This window comes from Panthera leo, chromosome E2 (assembly GCF_018350215.1).
Source record: "Panthera leo isolate Ple1 chromosome E2, P.leo_Ple1_pat1.1, whole genome shotgun sequence".
Lineage (NCBI taxonomy): Eukaryota > Metazoa > Chordata > Mammalia > Carnivora > Felidae > Panthera > Panthera leo.
The window spans coordinates 14,600,301-14,627,316 of NC_056693.1; the positions used below are offsets into that span (position 1 = coordinate 14,600,301).

At 46.1% G+C, this 27,016-nt stretch overlaps 1 protein-coding gene and 1 long non-coding RNA gene across 2 annotated transcripts; one reads left to right on the top strand and one right to left on the bottom strand.

The window, feature by feature from the left end:
• Positions 1–6,862: 6,862 nt before the first annotated feature.
• Positions 6,863–18,835, top strand: LOC122208710. Its single transcript, XR_006197335.1, has 2 exons — positions 6,863–6,927; positions 18,473–18,835. It is a non-coding gene; the product is annotated as an uncharacterized LOC122208710 (long non-coding RNA).
• A 3,853-nt stretch (positions 18,836–22,688) lies between these two features.
• Positions 22,689–26,858, bottom strand: LEUTX (leucine twenty homeobox). The gene is made up of 3 exons (XM_042920367.1): positions 26,852–26,858; positions 23,878–24,194; positions 22,689–23,154 (listed from the first exon to the last, which is right to left on the bottom strand). Exons 1-3 carry the CDS (start codon positions 26,856–26,858, stop codon positions 22,708–22,710), a joined length of 771 nt encoding a protein of 256 aa, XP_042776301.1. The 3' UTR covers positions 22,689–22,707.
• Positions 26,859–27,016: the final 158 nt, after the last annotated feature.

A 27,016-nucleotide genomic window follows, 5' to 3' on the forward strand; every position in this document is an offset into this window, starting at 1 on the left:
TAGTGATTCACCAACAGCAAATTGGAAACCTGATGTCCATTAAAAGGAGAATGGTTAGGGGCGCCTGGGTGGCCCAGTTGGTTAAGCGTCCGACTCTTGATTTCAGCTCAGGTCATGATCTCATGGTCGTGAGATCGAACCCCGTGTCAGACTCCACACTAAGCATGGAGCCTGCTTGAGATTCTCCCTCTCTCTCTCAGAATGAATAAATGAATAAATAATAAAATACATGAGAATGGATGAATTGTGGTATATTCGCACAGAAGAGTATAATGTAGCAGGACAGACCTACAAAGGCATGAGGATAACATTGAGTGAATAGACCCCCACCAAAGAACTTTGCTTGCTTGCTTTTTTTTTTTTTTTTTTTTTTAATTTACATCCAAGTTAGTTAGCCCATAGTGCAACAGTGATTTCAGGAGTAGATTCCTTAGTGCCCCTTACCCATTTAGCCCATCCCCTCTCCCACAACCTCTCCAGTAACCCTCTGTTTGTGCTCCATATTTAAGAGTCTCTTATGTTTTGTCCCCCTCCCTGTTTTTATATTAGTTTCCCTTCCCTTATGTTCATCTGTTTTGTCTCTTAAAGTCTTCATATGAGTGAAGTCATATGATATTTGTCTTTCTCTGACTGACTAATTTCACTTAGCATAATACCCTCCAGTTCCATCCACGTAGTTGCAAATGGCAAGATTTCATTCTTTTTGATTCCCGAGTAATACTCCATTGTGTATACATACCACATCTTCCTTATCCATTCATCCATCGATGGACATTTGGGCTCTTTCCATACTTTGGCTATTGTTGATGGTGCTGCTATAAACATGGGGGTTCATGTGTCCCTTCGAAACAGCACACCTGTATGTATCCCTTGGATAGATACCTAATAGTGCAATTGCTGGGTCATAGGGTAGTTCTATTTTTAGTTTTTTGAGGAACCTCCATACTGTTTTCCAGAGTGGCTGCACCAGCTTGCATTCCCGAGGACTTTGCTCTCTTTGCTATTTATTTTTATTTTTTAAACGTTTATTTATTTTTGAGACAGAGAGAGACAGAGCATGAACGGGGGTGGGTCAGAGAGAGGGAGACACAGAATCTGAAACAGGCTCCAGGCTCTGAGCTGTCAGCACAGAGCCCGACGCGGGGCTCGAACTCACGGACCGCGAGATCATGACCTGAGCCCAAGTCGGACGCTTAACCGACTGAGCCACCCAGGCGCCCCTCTCTTTGCTTTTTATCTCCAGCTTCTAGAACGGTGCCTGGCAATTAGTTGGCATTCAATAAACGTGCAATTTTAAGTAAAATTTGTATTGAAGTATAATTTAATTAAATTTGATCTTAAATGATTGAATTTCACAACCCTGGGACACCTTACCCCTGGCTTTCTTGCTCTGTGAAATAATGCATTTCCTTCTGATTCAAGCCCTTTCAATTTGGGTCCTCTTACGTGCAACCAAATGCATCATAACAGGTGACGCACATGGTGAATGAGTTACCGCTAACATTTTAGGGGGTCCTGCTATGTGTCAGGCACTGTGTCGAGGGCTTTACCTGCATGACTTCTTTGAATTTTCACAACACCCCTGTGAGGTTAGTTTTGGGTCCTCCATTTAACTGAGTGCGTCCTAAAAGGACTGCAGATGGTCGTGCTTGGTCTTGCCATCCATTGGATGCCTCCTGGGTCTAGACACACTGCTGTGCCCACCATCACCTTCAAGGAGTTCTAACATTTCAGTCACATATTTAAGATCAAAGGAAAGTTTTCTGTATTCACCTTATAAGAGCCACTGGAGGCATCCCAGTGGTTCCCGTTATCTACAACATAACAAACCACCCCAAATCTTAGCGGCTTGAAACAATTTATTATTATGTCGCTTGCTTCTGTGGGTTGACTGGGCTCCACTGGGCAGTTCTTGCTTAAGGACACTCCTGCCATTGCAGTTGGACATCAGCTGGGTCTGCAGTTACCTGAGTCCTGACTGGCTGGATGTCAAGATGGCTCGCTCACATGGCTGGCAGTTGACATTGACTGTGGCCGTGGGCTGTGGCTGGAGTGCCCATATGTGGCTCTGTTGGGCTTCTCAGCATGGTGGCTCCAAGAGGCAGCATTCCAGGAGTGAGCTTTCCAAAAGACCCAATCAGAAACTGGAAGGCTTCTTACAATCTAGCCTCAGAGGCCCAGAGGGTCATTTCCTCTGTATTCGTTTGGTAAATCTGGAAGGGCAGGCTGGATCCAGGGAGAGGGCACCTGATCATCTCTCTCTCTCTCTCTCTTTCTCTAAATGTTTATTCATTTTTGAGAGAGAGAGAGAGAGACAGAGGGCAAGTGGGAGAGGGTCAGAGAGAAAGGAAGACACAGAATCTGCAGCAGGCTCCAGGCTCTAAGCTGTCAGCACAGAGCCCAATGCGGGGCTCGAACTCACAAACTGAGATCATGACCTGAGCCAAAGTCAGACGCTTAACTGACTGAACCACCCAAGTGCACCTCTCTCTCTCTCTTTTTAAATGTTGATTTATTTTTGAGAGAGAGAGAGTAGGGGAGAGGCAGAGAGACAGAGGATCCAAAGCGGGCTCTGTGCTGATAGCAGAGCCCAATTCAGGGCTCGAACTCATGAACCACAAAATCCTGACCTGAGCCGAAGTCAGACGCTTAACTGACTGAGCCACCCAGGTACCCCCCCCTCCCCCGCTGCCTCCCGCCAATCATCTCTTGATGGGAGAAGACACTCCAGGTGTCTGCTTACATTGACATTTTACAGTTTGTTATGACTCATCACCAGGAATGGCCAAGCATTGAGCCGCATCCTTTCTTCCTTCCCTCTCTCTCCATGGTGCCACTATCTCCAGGGCTTCCAGCCAGAACCTTCACCTGGCATCAGGCCTTCTGTTGGGAGGGCCAGAGGCGGTTTAAGGTTTCACTCGATCGGACTTTTCTCTGATGTCCTTCAGCTTTGAAAATTTTACCTTTTCATTGTTAAGTATTTTTTTTTTTTTTACTAGAGCATAATAATACATGCTATAAAGTGCACAGATCTTAAGTTTAGTGTAGGTGAATACATTTCCACATCCAGCTCCATGGCTGGGACTACTGAGGTGTGCGAGACAGATCATCACCTGTCCTTGTGACGCTCACGGTCAAGTTACTGGTCTCTGAGGAGCGGCCTGGTTCTCTGGGGGTTTTCTAGACAAACCTTCTGGGTGTAGGAAAACAGAAAGCCTATTCAGAACTGCTTTTATCTCCTCCTTCAAATATTTGTATTTTAGTGCATGTCTTATATTGTACATATTAGTATAGTGCAACTTGTCGATTACACACATATAGTGGAGATGCGAACGGGAAACTTCTGGGGGGTATGTGGTCAGAAGGTCAGAGGTCTTCTGGTCTAGAGTTAGGGGGAGACACAAACGTGACAACTGAAGGTAAGGTGGTATTATAGTCGAGGCATCACTAGCCCCCATGGCATTGAAAGGACTGGGGATTGGAAGGGGTGAGGGATGGGGGATGTCGTTGCTGGTTTTCTGGAGGAGAGGACAGTAAAGCTGAGATATGAAGGATGAGAAAAATCTCAAACTTTATGTACAGAGACTCCAGAAATGACATTGTGGTGCAGTTAAAAAAAAAAAATGCAACTTGGGGTGAGTGGGTGGCTCAAGTGGGTGACTGTCTGACTCTTGATTTCAGCTCAGGTCATGTTCTCATGGTTCGTGGGTTCAAGCCCTGCATCGGGCTCCGTGCTGGCAGTGCAGAGCCTGCTTAGGATTCTCTCTCTCTGCCCTTACCCCACTTACGTTCTCTCTCTCTCTCTCTCTCTCTCTCTCTCTCTCTCTCTCTCGTTCTCTCTCTATCTCTCTCAACAAATAAACTTTTTAAAAAAGATATTTTAAAATATGCAACTGGTTGTAAACAGCATCCAGGGTTTTTTTTAATGTTTATTTATTTTTGAGACAGAGAGAGAGACGGAGCATGAATGGGGGAGGGTCAGAGAGAGAGGGAGACACAGAATCTAAAGCAGGCTCCAGGCTCTGAGCTGTCAGCACAGAGCCCGACGCGGGCTCGAACTCATGGACCGTGAGATCATGGCCGAGCCAAAGTCGGATGCTTAACCGACTGAGCCACCCAGGCGCCCCAACAGCATCCAGATTAAGAAACAGTGTGGGTAGAGCACCTGGGTGGCTTAGTCGGTTAAGCGTTCGACTCTTGATTTGGGCTCAGGTCATGATCTCATGGTTTGTGAGTTCGAGCCCCGTCGAGCTCTGTGCTGGCAGCGAGGTGGAGCCTCCTTGGGATTCTGTCTCCCTCTCTGCCCCTCCCCCACTTGCTCTCCCTCTCTCAAAATAAATAAAAATAAACTTAAAAAAAAAAAAAAAAAACAAAAAGAAACAGTGTAGCTAGGTCCCAGAAGCCCCCCCAGCCCTTACCTCCCTGTGGCATATTATAGTTTCTAGAAATGTTTATACCCACGTCTCCTGCTCCACATGCTCTTTGCACAACATGCCACATGAAGAGATGACCACTCCTCTTGATCCTGGGCAGACATTTATGACCAAGAGAGTATGGCAGAAATGACACTATGTGACATCTGACGCCATAAAAAACAGCGCAGTTCCTGCCTGGTTCTCTCGGAATGCTTACCTTTGGAACCCAGCCGGCATGTGAGGGAGACCAGGGTACGTGGATGGCAAATGTGGGAGCCTTCTGGCCAATAGTCGGCATCAACTGCCAAACCTGTGAATGAGGGAGCCTTCAAGATGACCCCAGCTCTGGGGCGCCTGGGTGGCTCAGTCAGTTAAGCGTCCGACTTCAGCTCAGGTCATGATCTCACAGTTTGTGGGTTTGAGACCTGCATCGGGCTCAGAGCTGACAGCTCAGAGCCTGGAGCCTGCTTCAGATTCTCTGTTTGCCTCTCTCTCTGCCCCTCCCCCGCTCATTCTCTCTCTCTCTCTCTCTCTCTCTCTCTCTCTCTCTCTCTCTCTCTCTCCTTCTCCTTCTCAAAACTAAATAAACTTTAAAAAAGAAAAGAAAAGAAAAGATGACCCCAGCTCTGACCACCGTCTGACTATAACCACATGAGAAACCCCAAGCAAAAACTACTTGGCTGAGCTCAGCTAACTTCCAGAAACATGAGTGGTACCAGTGATCCATTATCATTGTCTTATGTCACTAAGTTGAGGGAAGCTTGTTATGTAGGAAAAATAACTGATACACCCCCCCCCCCCCACCGATAACCACTCTGCTGATTGCTAACATCATAGGTTTTTTGTTTTTTGGTGTTTTTTTTGTTTTGTTTTGTTTTGTTTTTGCCTGATTCTTTATATAAATGAAATAGTAAAGTGCATCAACTTCTGGGTTTTCTCTTTTACCACGATCTCTGTGCTTGGGCCCATCTTAAGGGAGTTTTAAGGAGTAGGTACACATTTTGGCTTTCCGGCACCCTGTCCTTTGAGGGTGGTGTAGTAGACATTGGTTATATTGGTCTGTCCAGCCTCCATTCCCTTTTCTGGTTACCCCGAATTCTCATAGACACACACACACACACACACACACACACACACACACACGCTGTCGGTCTATGTTTTGGATGCAGCTGAGCCCATCTCTCTGGGGACGAGCCCGTAACCCAGGCCTGATCGTGAGAATCTTCCACCTCCCTGCCCACAATGATTGTTCAGCAGTGGGTTGGTGGCCCTGGCCTGGCCGGTGAGAGCCCGGGGGGGGGCTGAGATAGGAAGAAAGGGGATCTATCTCCTTTTGTGATGTGGTTCCTGCTGTGGAATCTAAGGCTAGAGCAGCTGGGCGCCAGTGTGAGAGGCAAGCTCGCCTGCAAATGAAGACAACACAGGAAGGCAGAGTGAGTGCTGGAGAGAGTAAGAGAGAATCCAGACCACCTACCTCCTTGGCCCCGGGTCCACGGCAAACTTAACCCGTTTCAGTTACGTGAGCCTATAAGTATCTTTCATACTTAAGCCAGTTTGAATTGGGGTTTTCTGTCATTTGTGGCCAAAAGAGTCCCGGCAAAAGCGGCTGCGCACGTCATTTTCTCACGGAGCCCCGGTGGACATTTCCATTTGCTGGACTCCGCCCTCACGTGGGAAAGGCAGTACCCTCGCTTTTCCTAGTGTGGAATCTGGACCAGGAGCCTCAGCATCGCCCAGGGCCTCGTGAGAAGTGCACATTCTTGGATCCGTCTTTAGGGAACCACCAGCTCTGGAGTGGGCTCCAGCAAGTGTCTTAGAAGCCCTCCAGGGGCTGCGTGCTGAAGCGGGTGGAGCAGAGAGGGCCCCCGCTTGAGGTTCAAGCTGCGTCTCTACCTCTGGCTCTGAGTTTACGGGAAATACGGCGATGATCCTGCTTCACCTTTTCCACCTGTAAAATGATGCACCTCCTATTTTTTTAATGTTTATTTTATTTTAGAGAGAGAGTGTGTGAACAGGGGAGGTATGGGGGGGGGGGGGGGATGGGGAGGACAGAAGATCCAAAGCCAGGCTCTGCGCTGACAGCGATGAAGCAGTGGAGCCCGGTGTGGGGCTCGAACTCACGAACCGTGAGATTATGACCTGAGCCGAAGTCCAGTGCTCAACCGACTGAGCCACGCAGGCACCCCAAGATAATTCTCAGCCTCCTTTAATGATCTGGATCAGTCATTCCTAAGTGAGGATCCACCGGTCACTCTTTTTTTATTTTTTTAATATTTGTTTATTTTTGAGAGAGAGAGCACAGGCAGGGGAGGGGCGGGGAGGGCGGGGGGGGGGGGGGTGGGAGGCAGAGATTCCAAAGCGGGCTCTATGATGACAGCAGCGAGCCTGACGCGGGGCTCGAACTCACCAGCCGTGAGATCACGACCTGAGCCGAAGTTGGACGCTTAACCGAGCCACCCAGGCGCCCCTCCGATTTTGTAATGCTGTTGTGTGGACCGGTGTGTTACTAGAGGTAAGTCACCCGGAAGAATGCCTGGCACCCCGTCCATGCTCGTTAAAGTGAGATCGGTGGTTTTCAGACTTGGTCGCGCATTAGAATCACCTTGGCGGGCTTGTTGAGACATCGATTGCTGGGCCTTCCCCTCCCCTCGGAGTTTCTTGCCTCTCGTTAAAGGGAGCCTGGGAATTTGCATTTTGAACGAGTTCTCAGGCCGAACTGATGCTGCCGGTCCCGGGGACCCTACTTTGAGAACCGCTGACTTAGATGTCACCGTTGCCGGTCTCCAGCTCCCTCTCTGGTGCTTCTGCAGTCACCTCAGGTGCTCTGGAATCGCTCTTTCCGCTGACTCAGGCCTCTGTCCCCCCCTCTCCCTCCCCTCTGGCACCAGTCTGGACAGTTGGATTCTCTGTGCTGGTAATTGGAGCTCCGAGCCCAGCTTTCCGCTGAGAGTGGCCCCAGGCTCCACCTGTTCAGGGCACCTGATTGATGGTTCCATCCACCACAACTGTTCCTTTTTTGGCGGCCTTCAGAACAGTCTCCAGCTTTCTTACATAAGCAGACACCTTTCCTCCCAACCCCGGGGAAGGGGCCACATCACTCCTGACAGCTGTCCGGCTGTCTGTCCACGCCAGCCTCGACCACTCCCACTCACCCAACCCCCATCACAGACATTTCTTTGCTTTGCCAACACAAAGGGCTTTCAAGGCAGCGCCGGGGGCGCCCGGGTGGCTCGGTTGGTTGGGCATCTGACTTCGGCTCAGGTCATGAGCTCACGGTTCCTGAGTTCAAGCCCCACATGGGGCTCGCTGCTGTCAGCGCGGAGCCCGCTTTGGACCCTCTCCCTCTCCCTCTCTCTCTCTCTGCCCCTCCCCTCGCTTGCGCTCTCTCCGCCTCTGGCAAAACTAAACATCGAAAAATAACTAAATTTTAAAAAATAAAGGCAGGGCCAGGCACCTGAGACTAATGTCACATTGTGTGTCAGCTGTACTCAAATTTTTACAGAATTAAAAATTACAAAATAAAGACAGGACCAATCGAGCCCCCTCGGCCAAACTCCTCCGTAACGTGGCCTGCTAGCTGGAGAAAGGAGGTCAGTGCCGCTGGAGCTGAGCACGAAGGGGAGGGTGGCAGATCAGGGCAGAGAGAGACCGATCGTACAAGGCTTTATGTCATGAGAAGAGCTAACAGTTGTAAAATTTTTAAATCATTTTTTAAATTGTATATATTGTATACATAGTACTATATATATACACTATACATATATAAACACATATACATATGTATACTGTATTTACATTATATATAATACTACATAGGATATCGTATATCTTTGTACACACATACTTGCACATTTATACATATCTATATCTATATATAGTTGAAAAAATTATACAGTGAGCACACACGTAGCCACTACACAGGTAAGAAATGGGACATAGCCGGTCAAAATCATCCCTGACACTTGTCAATCCTGGACCAAAAGTACAAATGGAGGCACATGGGTTCACACCCATCTCTTCCCACTTCTGTCCACATCCTGAATCCTTGAGGGGTCATCCATGCATTTATGTGGACACCCTCATCTCCATATGAAAATGTGGTCCATCTCCCAGACCACCTCTTGCCCACCCCTTGGATCTAGAGGCGTGCAGACCAGCATGACCTGGCCTGGGTGTCAGGGGCCAGGTGGGCTGGGAAGAGGCACATACAGGTGCTGGAAGGTTCAGGAACACTTGGCTAGGGGATTCTAGAGAATTGGGTACTCAGCATGGTCTAGAACTTCCCTGTCCAAGAAGGTAGCCACTAGTCACATACGGCTATTTAGATTTAAATTAATAAAATGAAATAAAATTTTAAAATTCATTTCCTCAAAAAAGAAAAAGAAAAATTCAATTCCTCAGTAACACTGGCCACATTTTAAGTGCTCGGTGGCTACGTTAGGCTGGTGTGTATCATACTGGACAGTGCACGTAGAGAACATGTCTATTATTGCAGAATGTTCTATGGGACAGTGCTAGTTAGGAAGGAAGCGTGGTAAGGGTTCTGTAAGACAGGGAAGTATGACCCCTAAACAGCAGGCAACAGAAACTGCCTATGAGAATAAACAGAAATTGGATTTAACAGACAAAGCCTTCAAAATAGCATATGTTCAAATAACCAAGAGGAATCATGATTTTAAAAGTAAAGGGAAGTTAGACAATAATGACTTACCAAATTGAAAATATCAGTTAAGAGTTAGACATTACAGGGGCGCCTGGGTGGCTCAGTTAAGTGTCCAACTTCGGCTCAGGTCATGATCTCACGGTCCGTGAGTTCGAGTCCCGCATCAGGCTCTGTGCTGATAGATAGCTCAGAGCTGGGAGCCTGCTTTGGATTCTGTGTCTCCCTCTCTCTCTGCCCCTCTCCTGCTCACTCTCTCGCTCTCAAAAATAAACATTAAAAAAAAAAAGAGTTGGGCATTATAAAATAGAGCCAAATGGAAACCTGGAGCTGATGGGGCGCCTGGGTGGCGCAGTCGGTTAAGCGTCCGACTTCAGCCAGGTCATGATCTCGCGGTCCGTGAGTTCGAGCCCCGCGTCAGGCTCTGGGCTGATGGCTCGGAGCCTGGAGCCTGTTTCCGATTCTGTGTCTCCCTCTCTCTCTGCCCCTCCCCCGTTCATGCTCTGTCTCTCTCTGTCCCAAAAATAAAAAAATTAAAAAAAAAAAAAAAAAAAAAAAGAAACCTGGAGCTGAAAAGTACAATAACTGAAATGAAAACTCACTAGAGGGGCTCACCAGTAGATCTGAACTGACAGAAGAAAGAATTAGCAAATGAAGATAGATATCATGCATTTCAAAGAATGGAGAGAAAAAAGAATGAAAAAAAAATGAACAGAGAGCCCCAGAAAAATGCAGGACACCATTAAGTCAAGCAATATACACATAATGGGAGCACCAAGAGGAGAGGAGAATAAGGAGAAAAATTACTCTAAGAACTATGTTAAGAAATATATTCTAGGGGCATCTGGGTGGCTCAGTTGGTTAAGCATTCGACTCTTGATTTCAGCTCAGGCCATGATCTGACAGTTCGTGAGTTCGAGCCCCGCAGTGGAGCTGACAGCACAGAGCCTGGAGCCCACTTCGAGTTCTGTGGCTCCCTCTCTCCCTCTGCCCCTCCCCTGCTCATGCTCTGTCTGTCTCTCAAAAACAAATAAACATTGGAAATTTTATTAAAATTAACACAATGTAAGAGAAAGCAGTTGAGGAAGAATAGAGGAGGAAAAAGGATGTGAGACACATCGAATATAAAAAGTGAGAAATACCAGTAGGGGTGAATACTTGCTTTACATTTGTGTGACTAAGGAGTCATTCTCATGACCTCCAGAAGACAGAAGTTCTGTTCCAAGAGAGCTGGATATTTCCACTATCCAGAAACAGAAATAGGCAGGATTTAATTTTTTTTAATAAGACAAAACAAAAAAATGGCAAAAATTTTAAGGTACTGAAGAATATAATGAAAAGCAAAACCAATGAATATATATGTATATGAATATATATGTATATTCATTCTCAATATATGTGTATATATATATATATATATATATATATATATATATATATACACATATATATTCATTCTCAAGTTAGTTAACATACCGTGTAGTCTTGGATTCAGGAATAGAATACAGTGATTCATAACTTACATATGACACCCAGTGCTTATCTCAAAACCAACAATTTTTAACCTCATCTCAAGATCTCAGCCCTGGGTGTACTTGTTGCTACTGGGTTTAACATTTGTTTTGATTACAAAATAATATGCCGTATTTGATCAAACTGAAGATGCCTTGTATTATAAAATACAGCATTGCCCTATTTACCACTAGGAAAGAAAAATTGCTAGCAGTTATGCTGACACAATGCGTTGTTATCACCTACAGTATTTAGCATATATTTACTAAAAGAGCACTTTTAGATTTATTTAGAAAAAATTTTTTTAAGATTTTACTTTTTTAAGTAATCTCCACACCCAACACGGGGCTCGAACTCACAACCCCAAGATCAAGAGTCGCAAGCTCCACCGGCGGAGCCAGCCAGGCACCCCCTAGAAAAAGATTTTTGGGGGGGGGGGGGCGCCTGGGTGGCTCAGTCGGTTAAGCGTCCGACTTCAGCTCAGGTCACGATCTCGCAGTCCGTGAGTTCGAGCGCCGCGTCGGGCTCTGGGCTGATGGCTCAGAGCCTGGAGCCTGCTTCCGATTCTGTGTTTCCCTCTCTCTCTGCCCCTCCCCCGTTCATGCTCTGTCTCTCTCTGTCTCAAAAATAAATAAACGTAAAAAAAAAAAAATTAAAAAAAAAGAAAAAGATTTTTTATTTTTTAAATTATTTATTTATTTTTGAGAAACAGAGTGAGACAAAGCATGAGCGGCGGAGGGGCAGAGAGAGAAGGATATACAGAATCTGAAGAAGGCTCCAGGCCCTGAGCAAGCCGTCAGCACAGAGCCTGATGCGGGGCTGGAACCCACGGACTGTGAGATCATGACCTGAGCCGAAGTCAGACGCTCAACCGACTGAGCCACCCAGATGCCCCGAAAAAGATTTTTTTTAACAGATCGCTCTTTGTTGTCTACAATGGAAAATACAAGCATAATTAATTGGTTAAGGTATATCTACAACTTCCTCATGCTCAGAATCTGATTTCTCCATCATTTTCCCCCAAAATTTTACTGTGAAAATTGTTAAACATACAGTGAATTTGAAAGAATTTTTAAAAAAAATTTTTTAACGTTTATTTATTTTTGAGACAGAGAGAGAGCATGAACAGGGGAGGGGCAGAGAGAGAGGGAGACACAGAATCTGAAACAGGCTCCAGGCTCTGAGCTGTCAGCACAGAGCCCGACGCGGGGCTCAAACTCACGGACCGTGAGATCATGACCTGAGCCGAAGTCGGATGCTTAACCGACCAAGCCACCCAGGCGCCCCTGAAAGAATTTTATAGGGAACATAATATCAACCTAGATTTACCATTCATATGTGTATATATTTTTTTACACCTGATTTATACACAGCTATCCATCTATCCGTCCATCAATGCAGACATTTTGACTCATTTTCTCATCTTCTGACTTATTTTCTGACTTAAGAGTTCTTGATGTTTGTGCTTCCCCGTAAACATCGTCCTTGTGAAATCAAGAGTGTTGTTGACGGAGCATTTCTTAGAAAAGCGCTCAACTTTCTTCCTTTCACTGTGTCAATGACAGGGCTACTGGACAAGAACTGGGATTTGTATTCCTTTTTCAAATGGTTTTTAAGTGATATGTGCTGAAACATTATGGGATACATCAGGACTGCTGTCCAGTGGAGAGCAACTAACTATAAGATGCTCTCAATTACAGGATTAAACCCGATTTGTAGAGATCTTGCAAGGTGAAAAAACAGAGGGGCTCAGAATTAATAAAATCATGTAGACACCACTGATTGAACTCTTAACCGAGTTCACCACTGATTGAACATCACTGTGATGGTTTTCAAACTTTTAATTCTTCTTAATGTTTATTTTTGAGAGAGAGAGAGAGAGAGAGAGAGAGAGAAAGAGAGAGAGAGAAACAGAACATAGGCAGGGGAGGGGCAGAGAGAGAGGGGGGAGACACAGAATCCAAAGCAGGCTCCAGGCCCTGAGCCATCAGCACAGAACTCAATACAGGGCTCAAACTCACGAACCCACGAGATCATGATCTGAGCTGAAGTTGGATGCTTAACCGACTGAGGCACCCAGGTGCCCCACTGTGATGGTTTTCAGATGAGGAAATGTCTCTAAGGTTCTCTGCCCCTCAGTCTCCCTCCATCTAACCCTCATCTCCCCGCCCCCCCGTCTCTATATTTCCCTCTCTGCCTCAATCACTTTCCCAGTGTCCCCCCACCCCCACTTCTCTCCACCTCCCTCTTTCTCTCTCTCCCTTGTCTCCCATCTCTGCAGCTCTCCCTGTTTTGCAGGCTGCCCTTAAGGTAGTTGAGGGTTCTGACTCTCCTCACTGTTCTAGCTCTTTCTTCTCCACGCTGTAAGGAATGGTGAATTTGTGCTCCGGCTTCCTGGCTGGAGGAAGCTGGAGGAAAGGCAGAGGGAGGAAGTGCTAGGATGGTGGGCTTGTCCCATGAATTTGCAACATTTCTATGCCTTTTGAGATGATCACATATTATTTCATCTTTAACCTGTGAGTGAGCCGGGATGCACTAGCACAGTTTGTAATGTTGAGATATTTCTGTATTTCTGACAGCATCCCTATCATTTCTTATGAATTACTGTCTTAAAACATCGCTGAGTTCAATTGGTTCATATTTGACTTGGAATTTTTCCTTCTGTTTTATGAGTGCCATTTGCCTAGTTTTTTATTGTTTCTCTAGGTTTGCTAAGGGAATTGTGCCAACCATTCAAAAGATTTTTTGTAATTTTTAAAAAATTTTTTTTAATTTATTTTTGAGAGAGAGAGCAGGGGAGGGGCAGAGAGAGAGGAAGACACAGAATCCGAAGCAGGCTCCAGGCTCCAAGCTGTCAGCACAGAGCCTGACACGGGACTTGAACCCACAAACCACAGGACCATGACCTGAGCCAAAGTTGGACGCTTAACCAACTGAGCCACCCAGGCACCCCAAAAGATTTTTTTTAGTTTATTTATTTCTTTTGAGACCGTGTGTGTGTGTGTGTGTGTGTGTGTGCGCGCGCGCAGGGGGGGGGGGGGGGGGCAGGGAGAGGGAGAAAAATCCCAAGCAGGCTCTGCACTGTCAGCACAGAGCCCATCGCGGGGCTCCATGTGACCGACCATGAGATCATGACCTAAGCAGAGATCAGTAATGGAAAGCCAACCAACTGAACCACCTGGGTGCCCCTCAAAAGATTTTGGTAGCGTTCCTTCCTTTTTCTATTCTCTGGACCACTTTCTAATCCTAGCAATTCTTTGTCTCACTATATGGTAGAACTGGCTATAAATCATCTAATGTCAATCTTAGAGTGTAGACCTTTTACTTCCTCTGTTACTTCTTTGGTTATTGGTAATTCAGACTTTCTACTTATTTTCATTAATATTTCCATGGAGAAACCCTATTTTCATTTGTTTGCTTGTGTATATTTTGGGGAGTATAAAATATCCTCTGCTCTGTTGGTGCCTGTAAGGAGCCAGCTGTTGTCGATCCTGATTGGGCGGCAAGGATAAGGGGTGGGGTCTTAAGTCCTGATTGACATTGCTGGAAACACTCCCGTAAACTTGGAGAGAACGTCCTCAGGCAAAGCGGGTCGCAGTGGCTAAACACACGCCCACTTGGGTTGACCGACCAGTTCGTAGACCTGGGAAGCAGCGGTCCCTGTAAATGGGGTGGAGGAGTGCTGCCCGCCCGCAGAGGGAATGGAGGACCGCACCATCACGGAGCACCATCTGGCATGTTATGTGCGTCTGGCGCCCTCTGGAGCTCAAATGTGGGTAGTGACCCTAGAGTTAGGCAACGCGGCCTCCACCCAGGCGGCGCCCAAATCTTGGCTACACCTATTATCTCAAACTCTCAGGACCTTGCTCGGTGCCCTCCAGGGTCACACTACCGAGTCAGGGTTCCACCACCAGGACCTCTGCTTGCCCGCGGTATAAGACGCAGCTTCCAATTCGTCCAAGGACAGACACCCCCGTCACACGCAGGGAATTGGTTAAAGGTCTCTCCCCACCACCCCCCGCCCCCACTTTTTAATGTTTTATTTTTCTTCACTGTTCTTACAGCAGAATAATAAGACGAACACGCGTGTATCACCACCCAGTTTAAAAAATACCTTGGGTTTTTGCTTAACCTTAAAAAATTGTTCGTGGGCGCCTGAGTGGGTTGAGCGTCCGACTGCAGCTCGGGTCATAATCTCAGGGTTGGTGAGTTCAAGCTCGGCATCGGGCTCGCTGCTGTCAGCACGGAGCCCGCTTCGGTGTAAGTCTTTCACCTGTTTGGTTAAGTGTATTCCTAAACGTTTTATTCTTTTGTTGCTGTTGTGAGTGGGGTTGCTTTCTTACGTTCTTTTCAGATAGTGCCCTGCCTGTGTGTAGAAACGTGACTAATTTCTGTGTGTTGATGTTCTATCCCGCAACTCGACTGAATTTGTTTATTAATTCTAAACATTTGTCGCTGGGTTATTTTCTACATAGATGATAGCGAAGAAAAACTCTTCTGTTTCTCCTCTGCTCTCAATACTCCGCGTCTGACCCCAGATGTATGTGGGTTTTCCCACACCGAGCACTTCTCAGACCCCGGCCGGGTGTCCTACAATTTAACACAGTTCGGACATTATCTACCTGTCGTAGCATCAGATCCCACAGGGAAAGGTCTCGGTCCTACAAGACTGTCCCCCACGTCCAGCTCCAACTTCAAGTACAAATTGTCACCTGTGCTTCTGACCAACCAGCTAGAAGTCAGGGATTCCCAGTCTCCCTCCGTGGGTTCGATTATTTGCTAGAACTGCTCACAAAACCCAGGTCAACGGTTTACTTATTAGATTACCATTTATTAAAAAGGTTATTGGGGCCCCTGGCTGGCTTAGTCGGTAGAGCATGTGACTCTTGATCTCATGGTTGTGAGGTCAAGCCCCACGTTGGGCGTAGAGTTTACTTTAAAAAAAAAGGGGGGGGAGGGGGAAGAATTAAATGGTTATTAAAGATGTGAATGAACAGTAAATGAAGAGACACATAGGGCCACGTCCAGAAGGGTCCTGACACAGGAGCTGCTGTCCCTGTGGAGTTTGGGATGCTTCATCCTTCTGGCACACGGATGTGTTGTTGTTAACCAACCCAGAAGCTCTCCGAACCCTGTCATTTAGGATTTTTATAGAAGCTTCATTATGTAGGCATGATTGGTGAACTCACTGACCATTAGCAATCAACTTAACCTCCAGCCCCTCTCCACCCGCTAGACGTCAAGTTGTGGGGCTGGAAATTCCAACCCTCTGATCCCAGGATTGGTTCCCTGGCAACCGTCCCTTCCCCACCCCCCAGTTTCCCAAAAGTCACCTCATTAACATAAACTCAGTCTGGTTGAAAAGAAAAGGGCTTTTTAAAAAAATGTTTATTTTTGAGAGAGAGAGCATGCAGGGGAGGGGCAGAGAGAGAAGGGAACAGAGGATCCGAAGCGGGCTCTGCGCTGACAGCGGGGAGCCCCATGTGGGGCTCAAACTCACAAACCATGAGATCATGACCTGAGCTAAAGTCGGAGGCTCAACCGACTGAGCCGCTCAGGTGAAAAGGGCTTGTTTTGAACAAAACACTCATTTCACCTTCAGTGCACTGGGGCTGTATCAGGAACCAAGCACAAAATCCAAATATTAGGACAAAAGACGTGCCCCTAAGGCTCTAACCACTGGTGAAATTACAGGATTTTGAATGCTGTGAGCCAGGAACTGAGGGGGAAGGCTAACATATACAGTTGCCCCTTGAATAACCTGGTTTTGATCTGCGTGGATCCACTTATAAGCTGATTTTTTCATAAAATATATGTCCAGTGCTGTAAATGCCTTTTCTCTTCATTATGATTTTCTTTTTTTTTTTAATTTTTGTTTTAACATTTATTTATTTTTGAGACAGAGAGAGACAGGGCATGAACGGGGCAGGGGCAGAGAGAGAGGCCATCAGCCCAGAGCCTGACGCAGGGCTCGAACTCACAGACCGCGAGATCGTGACCTGAGCCGAAGTCGGACACTCAACCGACTGAGCCACCCAGGCGCCCCATTATGATTTTCTTAATAACACTTTCTTTTTTTTCCAGTTTACTTTATTGTAAGAATACAGTATATTCCACATATACAGAATACGTGTTAACAAAGGGTTTATGTTATACGTAAGGCTTCCGGTCAACAGTAGGTTATTACTAGTTACATTTTGGAGGGAGTCAAAAATTATACACAGGTTTTCAACTGCGTGGGGGTTGGCACCGCTAAGGCCCGTATCGTCCAGGGGTCAACTGTACTTTCTTATTGTACTTTTCACAGGTATCACAATATCACAGTCTACCCCCTGACCTTCGGATACAGATCTCTTAAAGCAAATTGATTATAAAAGTCAAAGGATACTAGCACATTACTAGGGTCCCATTTCAGCCATTAATCCAGTCGAATATATATATGTGTGTGTGTGTGTGTGTGTGTGTGTGTGTGTGTGTGTCAGGGCACCTGGGTAGCTCGGTTGAGCATCTGATTTTTTATTTTGGCTCAGGTCATGATCCCAAGGTCATGGGATCGAGCCCTGCATCGAGCCTGCTTGAGATTCTCTCTCTCTCAAAAAAAAAAAACAAAAAACAAAAAAAAACAGGATATATATATATATATATACATATATATATATATATATATATATATATATATATATGTGTGTGTGTCTCCAGGGCAAAGCTACTCAGGTTTGAAGCTGCCATTTGGTCTTGTCAAGGTTCCAAAAGCAGACACACTCTTGGCTTCACCCAGTCAGGCATCTGGTACAGTTGAGCTAAGAGACAGTATCCTCTCTCGTGCTGAGCCTCTTCCAAGGTGTTAATGCAACGTTGAGTCTCTCCCTCATTGCATAACCTGTGTATTCACTCCTTTACCCTCAGCTGCTATTCCTTCTTTTTCCTTTTATGCCCAAACTTTTCCACCCTTGGAAGGCACCTTGAGTTTGGCCACCATACTGGTCTGGACTGCAGGCAGAAGAACGAGTCCCTTCCCCAAGCCCACCCCTCCAGCGGGCGGTCTCCCCCACCAGGCAATACAGTTGCGTCTGCTGTTAACCCCAGTCTTGCCAGATGCCGTGAGGGCACAACCCATCTCATCAGGCCCTTGGGAATTCTGACATAAGGTTTAAAAATACAGAGGTTCTTAGCGAGGAATCATCCTCTTCCCGGCTTCTGGTGTGGTAGCCCAGGTCCTGTGACTGCGGCGTCAGGTAGGGTACAAACCGTAGAGGTGATATAGAGAAGAAAGTACATCAGTCCCCTCCCCCACCCCCTTTCCCCAGATCCACAGAAAAGCGGAGGGCTCCATCCAGTGGGGACGCTCCTTTAGCCCAGCTCATGTGGAGTCTGAGAACACACTCATGAAGGCGTGCGAACCAGTTTTTCATGCTTTTATGGAAAGCATGCACCTCCGAATTTTGGACAACCAGTGTCCAAATTGCTCATTCCAATTCTCCATCCCGCTAGTGCTCTGGGGAAGAGCTCTCTCTGCACATTGTCAGACACTGTGGGCTGTAGAGTGTGTCCCTCATCTGAAGAAATGACAGTCATCTGTCCACACTGGTGCAATCTTCTAGTTCTCTACGGTGCCCTGAGGGTTAGCCTGCTTCAAGTTAAAGCACTCCTTGCTTGCCGACTTAAGGCCCTTGATTTGTGACAGAATTAATTTGCTTTCTTTGAGATATGCAGACCGCTGGCCTTGGGGAATAAAGGGCCAAAATGTCCCCAGGCCACAGAGGCCAAGCAAGTCGATTTGAAGTCCCCTTAGCTTTCTGATGAGCCCAGCAATCTTTTAGCAAAATGTTTTTCTTTTTCAAGGTCACACGAATGACTTTACTGACCTCCCTCTGCTCCCCTGTAGACTTTGCCCTCCTTTTCGGAAAGAGCAGAGTATTCTCCAATGACCCCCAGGTACCAGAGAACCAAACCTTCTTGCACAACCCGCCCAAACTCCAGGCACCAAGGAACTCGAACTTCTTGCACAACTTCCAAGCTCTGAGATAACTCTGTAGCTGGCATCATCGAGTCCACATGTAATCAAGAAATGTCACAGACCGCTGCATTCCCTTAACCCCTTTAAAAATCTCTGGGCCAGGCGGAAACCTGGGAGTTGGCCTTTGGACAAGAGTCTGCCTTCTCCCCAGGTGGCCAGCCTCCCGAATAAAGCTCATATTCCTTTCCAATAAAAGCTCATCTCTTGATGGGCAGCCGAACTTGGGTTTCAGGAACATGAGCGTGTCCTTCTGCCACGGGGTAGGCAAACCCGGTCCAGAGGCAGTGTCTATTCCTGTCAGATCTCATCTGTAGTCCCCCTCCCCGACCTCCTCAGGGCTCCCAGCATCAGTCTCACTTGCCAGCTACCACCAGGTCCGGACCACCAGGGAATCTGCCATATAAACATCTGCAGGCTCTTGTAGGCAGATAAAACAGCTCTTATTGGCGTTTTGTGCCCAGAGGGTACAAGGGGAATGGGTCTAGATCTAGCCCACATCGGCATTGTTGTAGAAATATCCATTCATCCAGGCGCCCTGGGTGGCTCGGTCGGTTGAGTGCCCAACGCTTGATTTTGGCTCAGGTCATGATCTCACAGTTTGTGGGATCAAGTCCCACGTAGAGCTCTGCGCTCACAGCAGGGAGCCTGCTTGGGCTTCTCTCTCTCCCTCTCTCTCTCTGCCCTTCCCCTGGTATCTAAATAAATAAATAAATAAATAAATAAATAAATAAACATTTAAAAAGAAAAAGAAAAAAGAAATATCCACTTATTGCATGACCACTAGAAGCAAGCATACAGCAATATTCGCTTGTTGAATCCGATCACCTTCCAAATCTGGAAAGGGATTCTTCTGATGCACAACAACGTGTCCTACTTTTATGAACCCCTCAGATTCCCATAGTGATTTCTCTAGGCCGTTCCCCCTATGGGCATCCCTTGATTAGGGGAGGTTTCCATTGCTCTTCTGACTGTACGGCCAAGCCATTGGCCACTGCCCATGGGCAGGGGCCTATTCTACCGTTCAAATCTTCCGTCATGCTAGGAAAACACCATGCAGTTCAGCCCAGTGAGCTGACTTTTTTTTAACTTTCTTCAGTCAGAGAGGCTGTCTTCCAAACAGGATGCTCTCCACTCACCTTGGAACTTTGGTCCACAGTTGAGAGCTGTTCACAGGCACTGTCCAAGTGACACTAGAGTCCGGTGGCTCCTCTCATGGCTCCAAAGTCTCTCCTAGAAGAAAAGAGGCTCTCTCATGTCCCCCAGGCAGCAAGATCCCGTATAAATTATTTCCATTTTATTATGGAACTCTTGTGGGTACTGACATCCCCAGTAAAACATCTCTCCAACATCACCCAAGACATTATGGGTATTTCTGGTTTCTAGAAACCAGAAGGTCCATTAGTGAGAAGGACAGTTTCCGCTGTTCCAATAGCAAACTCATAGGGATAGCAAGCTTTCTTCTGAAATGGGAATCCTCTGGTCCAGAGCCCCAGTTGTCATTACTGAGAGATGCTCACAGGCTTTTGCCAGGAGGTCCAGTCTACACTCCACATAGGGCAATTGCACAGAGAATTTGTACTACCGGCACTCAGCCTTCCATTCCTCACTGTGTGGTCTCGGGCAATCTTACTGGTTCCGGATTTACCACATCCAGTGAATATTGTGGCTGGAAGGGCAGACTCACATGCTTTCTGGTTTACAGTATGAGGTAGGAGAATCATTCCCCGCTCAGACACAACGTCCACCCCATAACACAACCAGGTGAGAAACACCACCATTGTGGAGGAATCCTGTTGAAACATTTCGACGACCATAATCCCACCAACCCTTGTATCTTCACGTTCTCTCAGTCTGATTGTAGCCTGCATCGGATGGATTTTCGTACCCATGTCAACGAGGTCTGGGAACTCCTCCACCCCCCTAACCATTTTAACTTTGGGCTTCCAGGAAGAGGTTGAGCCAAGAGACCTTTTTGTCAATCTTCATCTTGATTAATCTGCCTAATTATTGCCTGAGGCGATTGCAAGGCAGGTTTCTCATTATCATCTTTGACTCTTGGCTTTTAAAATTTCTCCAAACTAAGGTAAATAGAACAAACTTGTTTGGGGCTCTTTAATGTTGGGAGGCCAGTAGGGGGTCCTTTTGGCCTGCCCAATCTTGGGTAGTACTATACTAAAATCTTTGTTTGAACTCCATCAATATCCATTTTATTCATCCCATTTCTTTTTCTTTTTTTTAATGTTTATTTTTGAGAGACAGAAAGCAAGTGGGGCAGGGGCAGAAAGAGAAGGGGACAAAGGATCTGAAGCAGGCTCCATTGCTGACAACAGAGAGCCTGATGGGGCTCGAACTCACGATCTGTGAGATCATGACCTGAGCCAAAGTCGGACGCTCGACTGACTGAGCCACGCAGGCGCCCCTCATCGCATTTCTTAATAAGCACCTAACCAGCAAGGATGTGGGTGTTCATGTGGTAGGTCAGGGCCAGTGTGGATGGGGCTGAAGTGTCAGCTCCTGTTCCAGGGGTTGTTGGTTTGCAAGCTACCCAGGAGCTTGCCAGATATGATTTGAAACCGGCCACCGTACAGAGGGCAAGGAAAGACAGAAGAGGCAGACTACTCCAGATTGGTAAATAGCAGGTTTAATAATGAGGGAATTTACACTGGCTGTGGGGAAAGTCAAGTGGAATGCATGTTCCAGGGACAGGGGAGGGGGTAAGGAGCCTCTGATTGTCAATGTCCAGCTCATGGGTCAACCAGCAGTCTTATCCTTTCTATAACCTCTTCCAACACGGGCTTGGGGGCACGGACTCTAGGCAACTCCATCAGCTGGGATCAGCATGGGTGAACACTGGGTGAGTCCTCAGTAGCAAAATTTGCAGGTGTCCCTGAGGGCCACACGGGCCACTTGAATCCTCGTGGTGAAAGCTGCTGGAGTCTCCCTACTCTCTTTTTCTTCTGAAGTGGGATGGGTGGAGAGGGTCAGGGGTAAGTGCATCACAGCCAAGGAGATGCCTCTTTGGCAACAAACTCTGTAGAACTGGGGATGAGATAAGGTAAAATGCCTCCTATGCTTTTCTATGAGGCCTCAGGTTTTATGTTCCCCTGGGTTGCTGTGCTTCTTGCTTATACTCCAGAGCCCTCTCTGAGATATTTTCATCAGTGAGTAGTTAGTTGTTAAATCATTGTTTTGTGGAGACACAAGTGCTGCGACCTCCTAGTCCACCACCTTGCTAATGTCCCTGTGACTTTTTTAAAGAGATAAAGATGGTCCATGGGGAACAGGTGCAAGAGAGCTTCGTCTATATGGCATTGACTTTAGTTGGAGTGCTTTCATGGAGCTAGGTCAGTTGCAACAAGCTAGCACCCAAGAAAAACTAACTGGTTTCTACTACCATTCTAAAGGCACCTATGACTGCCCTTAATACTGAAATTTGGTTGAGACGGTACTCAGAGTACAGAAGTTACACAGGCAATGATAAGAGGTAGATTGTTGGGGCGCCTGGGTGTCTCAGTCAGTTAAGCGTCTGACTTCTGCTCAGGTCACGATGTCTCAGTTCACGAGTTTGAGCCCTGCATCAGGCTCTCTGTTGTCAGCAATGGAGCCTCAGGTTCCTCTCAGCAATGGAGCATCAGGTTCTGTGCTGACAGCTCAGAGCCCGGAGCCTGCCTCAGATTCTGTATCTCCCTCTCTCTCTGCCCTTCCCCTGCTCATGCTCTGTCTCTCTCTCCCTCTCTCTCTCAAAAATAAACACTAAAAAAATTTTTAAAGGTAGATTCTTTTTTTTTAAGTTGATTTATTTTGAGAAAAAGAGAGAGAGAGAGAGAGAGAGAGCGCATGAGGGGGAAGGGGCAGAGAGAGAAAGAGAGGGAGAAAGAGAATCCCAAGCTAGCTCCATGCTGTCAGCACAGAGTCCAATGCAGGGCTTGAACTCACGATGATGACCTGAGCCAAGATCAACAGACACTTGACTGAACCACCCAGGCTATCCTAGATTTCCTTCGTCTCACAGAGAAAGGCAAATTCCTGGGCTCTGGTCCATTTAGACTTCGTTGACCCATGAAAGGCCTTTGGAAACGTCTCTCAGTTGGTCAGGATTTGGTTCATAGATCTTTCCCAATAAGGGTGGGTATGTCAGCCATATCTCCTGAACTGGGACACCTGGGGGAGAGGTACTGATCTAGATCATCATCCCCAGGTAAGGCATATAGTTGTATAAGTTGATCTATGTCATAGGGAATGGAGGCCCAAGGAGGATCAGGGTCCCCCAGACATATCTGTTGGAGATCATGAGGTGGAGAATCCCAAGACGAATTCCACTTGGAGGGACCAGCGCCTGCAGATTGCTCGCTATCAGGAGACTGAGGTAGTTCATGGTCACAGGCATCCAAAATGCTGGGACTCCCGGGATGAGTGTTTGCTGAAGTTACAGGTAAGGGAGGTTGCTCCTCTTTGATTGAAATCGTCTGGCTTGAGGATTTTAGTGACGAATTTGAATCAGTTTGTTGCTGCTCTTTCTTCCTTTTCACGCGCTGGTTCTTAAACCAAGTCTGGGGAGAGAGGAGGTGAGCAGGTTAATAAGGGGGGGTGGGGGGGCAGGTCTAAAGGGAAATCCTCATGTTTCTCAGGAATTAGCTTCTTTTGGCATGAGAAGGCTAGTGTCTCATCTCTTCATAGTTATCTGAACAAGGGACATTTCCTTCTATCCTCTGCTGTCCTGAGTTCCAGAAGGCAAAGGGAGTGTAAGATCATGACAGAGCACTCAAACCCTAGATCAGGAGGGGTTAAGGCAAGGTGCTTCTGTCTTGGTGGATGCTCAGCATTTTCAGACAGACTTCTGAAGACCAAGGATTTGGAGTGGGAGTCTAGCTTGGGGTGTCTTTGGGATTCATTCGGGGGTTCTCATACCCCGAATACTCTGTGGCAACTTAGTTGCAAGGCATCTAAATGACCGAATGGTCTGATTAGGGAGAATCTAGACATAAACAGGAGCTGACTCCAATGGGCTTATCTGAGATCCATCGCTGTGTAGCATTATGGGTCTGGAGTCAGAAAGGTCTGGGCTCAAATTCTAGCTCTTATGTTTATAATCCTTGGAGGATTCTCTGCGAGCTTAGTGTTCCCTAATAAAATGGATGGTCATAAGAATAAAACCATAAGACATCTGTCTGCGCACATACCAGTTGTTCAATAAATAGGAATTACATGATGACTAAAGTGTATATGAAGCTCTGGGTTAGGTGTGCTGTGTAGACACACACTCAGGGACATACCTTTATCACGGATTCGTCTAGCTGAGTAGATGAAATAAGTTCCATCATGGTAACCCAGTCTGGGTACATGGTCTCTTCGAACACTTGTTTCAGTGCTTGAAGCTGTTCTGCACTAAAGTGTGTGCGCCTCCGGCGAGCATACCTTTGCTCTTCTGCAAAAGGAATAGACACAAGGCTTTCATTAAAAAAAATATATATACATTCAAAGATAAACTTCTTACCTGAGCCTGACCCGAGAGCCAAGAGCTTGGTCTTAAAAGTTGACTCAAATGGATAAAGAAGATGTGGTTTATAGATACAATGAAATACTACTTGGCAATGAGAAAGAATGAAATCTGGCCATTTGTAGCAACGGGGATGGAACGGGAGAGTGTTATGCTAAGTGAAATAAGTCAGGCAGAGAAAGACAGATACCGGATGTTTTCACTCATATGTGGATCCTGGGAAACTTAACAGAAGACCATGGGGGAAGGGAAGGGGGAAAAAAAAGACACAAACAGAGAGGGAGGGAGGAAAACCATAAGAGACTCTTAAATACAGAGAACAAACTGAGGGTTGATGGGGGACAGGGGGAGAGGGGAAAGTGGGTGATGGGCATTGAAGAGGGCACCTGTTGGGATGAGCACTGGGTGTTATATGGAAACCAATTTGACAATAAATTTCATTTAAAAAATTCAAGAGGTAAAAATATAGGGAAAACTCCAATTAATTAATTAATTAATTATTTAAAAGTTGACTCATGGAACCCACTCTTCACCATCTTGCTGGGATTGCTCTGCACCACTGAAATTGTTTCCCCTATGCGAAAATGGTTCAAGCCTGGTTTAAGAGCAAGTAACTGTCCTAACTGTCCACTTGTTCTAGAGGAATATACTAGTTCTGGAAAGCAGTGTGGAGGTTCCCCAAAAAATTAAAAATAGAACTACCCTACAAGCCAGCAATTGCACTACTGGGTATTTACCCAAGGGATACAGGTGTGCTGTTTCGAAGGGACACATGCACCCCCATGTTTATAGCAGCACTATCAACAATAGCCAAAGTATGGAAAGAGCTCAAATGTCCATCTAAGGATGAATGGATAAAGGAGATGTGGTATATATACACAATGGAGTATTACTCGGGAATCAAAAAGAATGAAATCTTGCCCTTTACAACTGCGTGGATGGAACTAGAGGCTGTTATGCTAAGTGAAATTAGTCAGTCGGAGAAAGACAAATATCCTATGACTTGACTCATATGAGGAATTTAAGATACAAAACAGATGAACATATGGAAGGGAAGCAAAAATAATATAAAAACAAGGAGGGGGACAAAACATAAGAGACTCTTAAACATAGAGAACAAACAGAGGGTTGCTGAAGGGGTTGTGGGAGGGGGGATGATCTAAATGGGTAAAGGGCATTAAGGAATCTACTCCTGAAATCATTGTTGCACCATATGCTAACTAACTTGGATGTAAATTAACCAATAAGTAACAATGAATAAATAAAAACAATAAATAAATTAAAATGAATAAATAAATAAATAAACCTACGCTAAAAAAAAAAAAAAAAAAGAATATACTAGAAACTCATAGCCTAGAAAAATGAACCAGACTAGTGGGAGAAAATATATCTTTCCTCGGGGTGCCTGGCTGGCTCAGTTGGTTGAGCTTCGGCTCAACTTCGGCTCAGGTCATGATCTCACAGTTTGTGAGTTCAAGCCCTGCGTCGGGCTCTGTGCTGACAGCTCAGAGCCTGGAGCCTGTTTCAGATTCTGTCTCCTTCTGTCTCTGCCCCTCCCCACTTGTGCTCTGTCTCTGTCTCTCAAAAATAAAGAAATGTAAAAAAATAAAAAAAAAAAGAAAATATATCTGTGAGGACAGTTGGAATTACATAGGGTAGTGACATGATTATCAACGTTAGATTCATTTGAGTTCATATGATTCATAGAGTATTTGAGACTCTGTTGCCCTAATCAGCCATAGACTCAGGGTCACTGCCATCTACACCGGTCAGCATGTGAGATCTTGAAGCTGATTTGGCCATTTATCAATGAGGCCAGTGAGAGGAGCAGGTATGGAGCTCAGTGACCTGAGAATGAATGTTGATTCTCCCATTTATTAGCTCTCTCACTCTGGGAGTATCACTACACTTATATTATTTGCCCCTTTTCTCTACCAGTAAAATGGTCCCATAGTTCACTTGCTTTGGGGAAGAACTGAGTATCCAGAAAGCAAGTCTGTTAATTACAGCCTCTGTGTATAATAGGTGCAGAGCGGGAGTTGTTTTATTGTTTAAAATATAAATGTAAAACCATGGCATCTAGCAATATTCGATCCATTTTCCATAGGAGATTCTGTTTATGTAGGGGGCCCTTATTCTTCATATATATATATATATATTATATATATATATATATATATTCATACATAAAAAAATTAATAAAATAGAGCAAAGAGTCTCAATTTCACTATTAGGTAATAAAGAAATGGAATATGGATCAAATATTAAGTACTATCTTGTATCCACTGCTGAAAATAGGACAGTGGGGTGTACCTGGGTGGCTCAGTTGGTTAAGCATCTGACTTCGGCTCAAGTCATCATCTCACATTTCATGAGTTTGAGCCCCACGTCAGGCTCTGTGCAGAGAGCTCAGTACCTGGGGCCTCCTTCGGATTCTGTCTCCCTCTCTCTCTGCCCCTGCCCCCCTTGTGCTCTCTGTCTCTCTCTCTCTCTCAAAAATAAACACTTTAAAAAAATTTTTTTAAAAGAACATGGAAAAACAAAAACTCACGGTACACAGTAATGGTGGAATCCAGTTACAAAATGTGTTCCAATGCTTCCTGTTGGTATAACCCAGTGGTTCCCAAAACTGACCACTTGGTGTTGGCAAGATGCTACCACAAAGTCTCACCATCTTGCCTCGGCCTGTCCACAGCCCAACTGCTCAACCTCTAGCACTGCAAGCATTTGTTGCCCTTGCCCCAGCTTACCTGCCATAATATCCTTTTGAAATGCAAGGACTCCTTCTGTCGTGTGTTTGCTGAACTTCTGAATTCGGTCTATGTATCTGCTGGGTTTGAGGACTCCCATTTATACAAAATTTTGACGTAGTATAGCCCCTGCCCTACCCCGCCCTAATGTCACACCCTCTGGTA